The 4503-nt window shown below is 43.3% G+C and overlaps 1 protein-coding gene across 2 annotated transcripts in view; it reads left to right on the top strand.

Annotated features, from left to right (window-relative positions):
- The window catches only part of adamts18 (ADAM metallopeptidase with thrombospondin type 1 motif, 18), a 263961-nt gene extending 259466 nt beyond the window's left edge, over nt 1-4495 (top strand). Inside the window, exons 23-24 of one of the 2 annotated variants that reach the window (XR_006314069.1) lie at nt 1800-2361; nt 2504-4495. Coding sequence is in view for 1 of the 2 variants with exons in the window: in XM_043706550.1 (XP_043562485.1) it covers nt 1800-1915 (116 nt within the window). In the remaining variant the exon portion in view is untranslated. Of the gene's footprint in view, nt 1-1799; nt 2442-2503 lie in introns of those variants that run through there. The other variant, XM_043706550.1, reaches the window with a different exon arrangement.
- The last annotated feature ends 8 nt before the right edge of the window (nt 4496-4503 follow it).

Raw genomic sequence — 4503 nt, 5'->3', positions numbered from 1 at the left:
CACCCCCACCCTCCTCTAGCTTATCTCTCCACGCTTCAGGCTCTCTGCCTTTACTCCTGAAGGGCTTTTGCCCGAAACGTCGATTTTGCTGCTCGTCGGATGCTGCCTGAATTGCTGTGCTCTTCCAGCACCACTGATCCAGAATCTGGTTTCCAGCATCTGCAGTCATTTTTGCCCCCTTATGATAGCCATTTCCACCATTGGAAAAGTCTCTGGCTATCCACTCCATCTATGCCTCTTGACATCTTGTACACCTCTATCAAGTTACCTCTCATTCTTCTTTGCTCCAATGAGAAAAGCCTTAGCTCCCATTACCTTTCTCCTTCAGACATACCCTCCAGTCCCACAGCATCCTGGTGCATCTCCTCCACATCCTCTCTAAAGTTTCCACATCTTTCCTATAATGATGAACCAGAACTAGACACAATACCCCAAGTGTGGTCTAACCAGGGTTCTATAGAGCTGCAGCATTACCTCGCAGTTCTTAAACTCAATCCCCCTGCTAACAAAAGCCAAAATACCATACGCTTTCTTAACAACCCGATCAATTTGAGTGGCAAGTCTATAAACATGGACCCCAAGATCCCTCTGTTCCTCCATACTGCCAAAAATGCTGCCCATAGTCAAATATTCTGCATTCAAATTTGACCTCCCAAAGGGAATCATTTCACATTTTTCCAGGTTGAACTCCATCTGCCAGTTATCAGTGTAGTTCTGCATCCTGTCGGTGTCTTGTGGCAATCTGCAACAGCCCTCCACACTATCCACAACTCCACCAACCTTTGTGTCATCGGCAAACTTACTAACCCACCCTTCCACTTCCTCATCCAAGTCATTTATAAAAATCACAAAGAGCAAAGCTCCCAGAACCAATCCCTGCGGAACACCATTGGTCACCAAGCTCCAGGCTGAAAACTTTCCATCTCCCACCACCCTTTGTCTTCTATGGACAGCCAATTCAGTATCCTGACAGACAGGGATCCCTGTATCCCATGTCTCCTTACTTTCTGAATGAGCTTACCATGGGGAACTTTATCAAACTGTGGCTGTCCCTACATCCTCTGTACTGTAGTAACTGAAGAAGACTGCTCACCACCACCACCACTTCGTCAGGGACAGTTAAAGAGAGGCACCAAGTACTTGCCCAGTATTTGACACTCGCATCCCTTGAATGAATTTTAAGAAAGACATGGGTGAGGTGCAGTTGCTGCATCTGTGAAACTGGGTCTTGCAACAAATGGTTGGAGATGCCAGTGTTGGACTGGGAAGGACAAATTTAAAAATCACACACCAGGTTATAGTCCAATGGGTTTACAGAAAAACCTCTGAAGTACACAGGCAGGGAGTATTTCACTCAGTTAATCGAATTCTGGATAATCGAATGCTGAATAATATAGTTTAGCCAAGCATTGGGACCTTGTGATCTTGCCAGATAATCTGATATTCGGATAATCGAATGGCGGATAATCGAGGTTCCTCTGTATTTGCAAGTACTAGCTTTCTGAGCACTGCTCCTTCATCAGGTGGCTAGTGTGCGAGGATCATAGGACACTGAATTTATTGTAAAAATAAATTATGTCCTCTGATCCTGTCCCACTAGCCACCTGACGAAGAAGCTGCGCTGTGAAAGCGACTGTTTCCAAATAAACCTGTTGGACTATAACCTGGCGTTGTGTGATTGTTAACAAATAGTTGGCATTTTGTCAGTGTGTAGGAAATAGGTCAAAACATTTCATGCTTTTAAAGATGTAAGCTACCTTCTTCCCATGTTTATATTTTCTTATCTATTCTCTTCAAAGATCTCAACTGCGTTGACTTCTTCAGCTGGTGTCACCTGGTCCCGCAACATGGTGTCTGCGGTCACAAGTTCTATGGCAAGCAGTGCTGCAAATCCTGCAGCAAAACCACTCGATAGCATTCGCTGGAGAAGCCGCCACCCTCTGATTTCTGCCTTCACCCTTAACCGCATTCCCTCCCCTCCCCCTTCCCTTGACCTCTCCCCCACCCCCCCCACATGACAACATTATTTATTAGTCCCAGTCAAGACATGCTGATCCACATGCATTGATCAGGACCAGCAAATGGACAGACTCTGGACTCCTCGATGGAGGGGGGTTTGGCGGCTAGTCTGGGCAGTGGACTTGATGGGACAGGTGTCGGCCAGTCCAAGACTGGGTGCACACGTAGCTTGAAGGACTCATGCTACGGAGAGGGCCGGATTATCAACTGGTGCTACACAGACTTTGAAATATTGCAGCGTTCACCATCCAAATCAACTTCACTTGGTGGGAGTTTCTTTTTTACATTTTAATTTGAGGACCCAGCTGGATACATTGAATCATCTTCAGAGCTGAGAATCAGGTGATTACCTGGGATATAAAAATATATTTTATATATATATATATATAAATATAAATATTAAAAATGTGCATTACCTTTTTAAACAGAAGTATTTAGAATTTTTTTTCTTTCTGGACTGCCATTGTATGTGTATATAAAACAGATCATAAAGCAAGAGCCAGTGGACTGGAGAAGCTTTATGACAAAGAGCTACAAGACAATGCACTTACCGATGGAAGGAGTGTGACTGTTTTCATTGTCATAACGATGGTAATATTAACCCTTCATGGTGCTAACTTCCAGCAGGAATCTCAGCTGGCCAGTCAAACTGTTACAAAGCAGCATTACAAACCTTGCTCACCTACAATATTAGAGCAGCCTCATACTGCAAGTATCTGTTTGTTAAGATGGGCAGAACGCACATGTAAGATTATCAAGGTTGAGGGTAATGCAAGGGGAAGAGACTAATTAAATAACTGAAGGGTGCAAGTGCAATTCTGCCGATTTTCAATTCATGTTTACAATGTCATTGTTGCGTTTGTTTATAGAATTGGAAAGCACAGATGGAGGCCACTCAGCCCATCGTATCTGTGCTGGATCGGTGTAAGAAGGTTATCTCACACCCTATTCTGTCAGTTCAGGTACAATGAGAAAATGCTTGGAGATTGTGCACTTAACATCTCTCAGACACCAAACCTCAAGTGGAAATTTAAACGATGCACTATTGAGCCCAAAGCATACCCAGTTGCTGTCATATGGTTTGAGATTTCTCATCCACTTTGCTTTGCAACTTAGATTGATGTGGGGCATCCCTGATTAACTCAGCAAGGGCTCAGGACTTCAACTAGTCCTGGGGCACCTGGCATGTTCCACAGAGAGGAACTTGGAAAATACTCTTGACATCATTCAAAACAATAGCAAACGACTTTTGCTGGTTTTCCCAACACAGGGTGACTCCAAACTCGTTCACGCACAATCATTCAACAAAAGGTCATCTATATGAATTACAACATTGAAAGGCATCTGATTGGGTATATGAATGGGAATGGTTTAGAGGGATATAGGCCAAATGCTGTCAAAACGGGACTAGGTTAATTTAGGATATATGGTCGGCATGGGTGAGGTGGATCGAAGGGGCTGTTTCCATGCTGTACATCTCCATGACTCCATTCTTTTCTCACTCTTAAAGCACTCTCTATGATTGCCAGGATTCAAATGAGATTGCCTGCCTTAGCAGATGGGATTGAGATTGACAATAAATGTTGGCCCAACCAGCGATGTCCTTATCTCAAGAATGCACATCAAAAAAATCTCTGCTCTCATCCCTGATTGGTGACGCAGAATGTATAGCCTCCAAATGCATGATGGTCTCACAGCTAACTGAAAATTAAAGACCCTTTATCACCCAAATTAGCATCTACCTTTTCTCTCATCTCTATTTTGATCACAAAAAAAGGTTCAAAGAAATATTGAACAGCTTTAATGTTGCAATCATGTTCCTCAAAGCTCTCTCGTAAGTTAATTATTAATGAGTGGCCATGTTGGACTAACATTGGTAACCATTGGATTAATCCTATGAGCTTGAGTCTAAACATCAAGGGGATGACTTTATTCTTGTTGAGTTGGCCAGGGAATGGGTACAATTTCCTGCTCTCTTGTTCATTTCAGTTTTTTTTCAATAAAATTGTCTACAGAAAGAATACCATCTCCTTGAGCCATCAGTCAGTGACAGATTTTGACACGCAATAGCAGAGCATTTGAAACATTTTGAGGTCATAAAAGGTGATAGTGAATGCCATTTCTCCTTTTCCTAGTTATCACATCACTTTTCCATTGGAATTTCCAACAGGGAACTGAAATCAGGCAGCCAGCCTCCTCCTAACCTCCAATACCATGGCCCACTGTTGTTCCTTTCCCCTCATGCCTTGGTAGCTTTCAGTTAAATGTATTTATCCTACCTGCCTCAGCAATTCCATTCTCACCACTCGCTGGGTGAAAGCATTTTTCCTGTATTCTCTATTGGATTGATTGCTTACCACCTTATCATCCCTCCTACATGGAAGCATTTTCTCAACATCCACTTTGCCAAACAGTTACATCGTTTTAAAAGCCTCAATTCAATTACCAACCACCACCACCACCCTCCCCCACCGCTACCCAACT

This window comes from Chiloscyllium plagiosum, chromosome 17 (assembly GCF_004010195.1).
Source record: "Chiloscyllium plagiosum isolate BGI_BamShark_2017 chromosome 17, ASM401019v2, whole genome shotgun sequence".
Taxonomy (NCBI): domain Eukaryota; kingdom Metazoa; phylum Chordata; class Chondrichthyes; order Orectolobiformes; family Hemiscylliidae; genus Chiloscyllium; species Chiloscyllium plagiosum.
The sequence above is the reverse complement of the archived record's forward strand: the minus strand, read 5'-3'. Positions and strand labels throughout refer to the sequence as shown.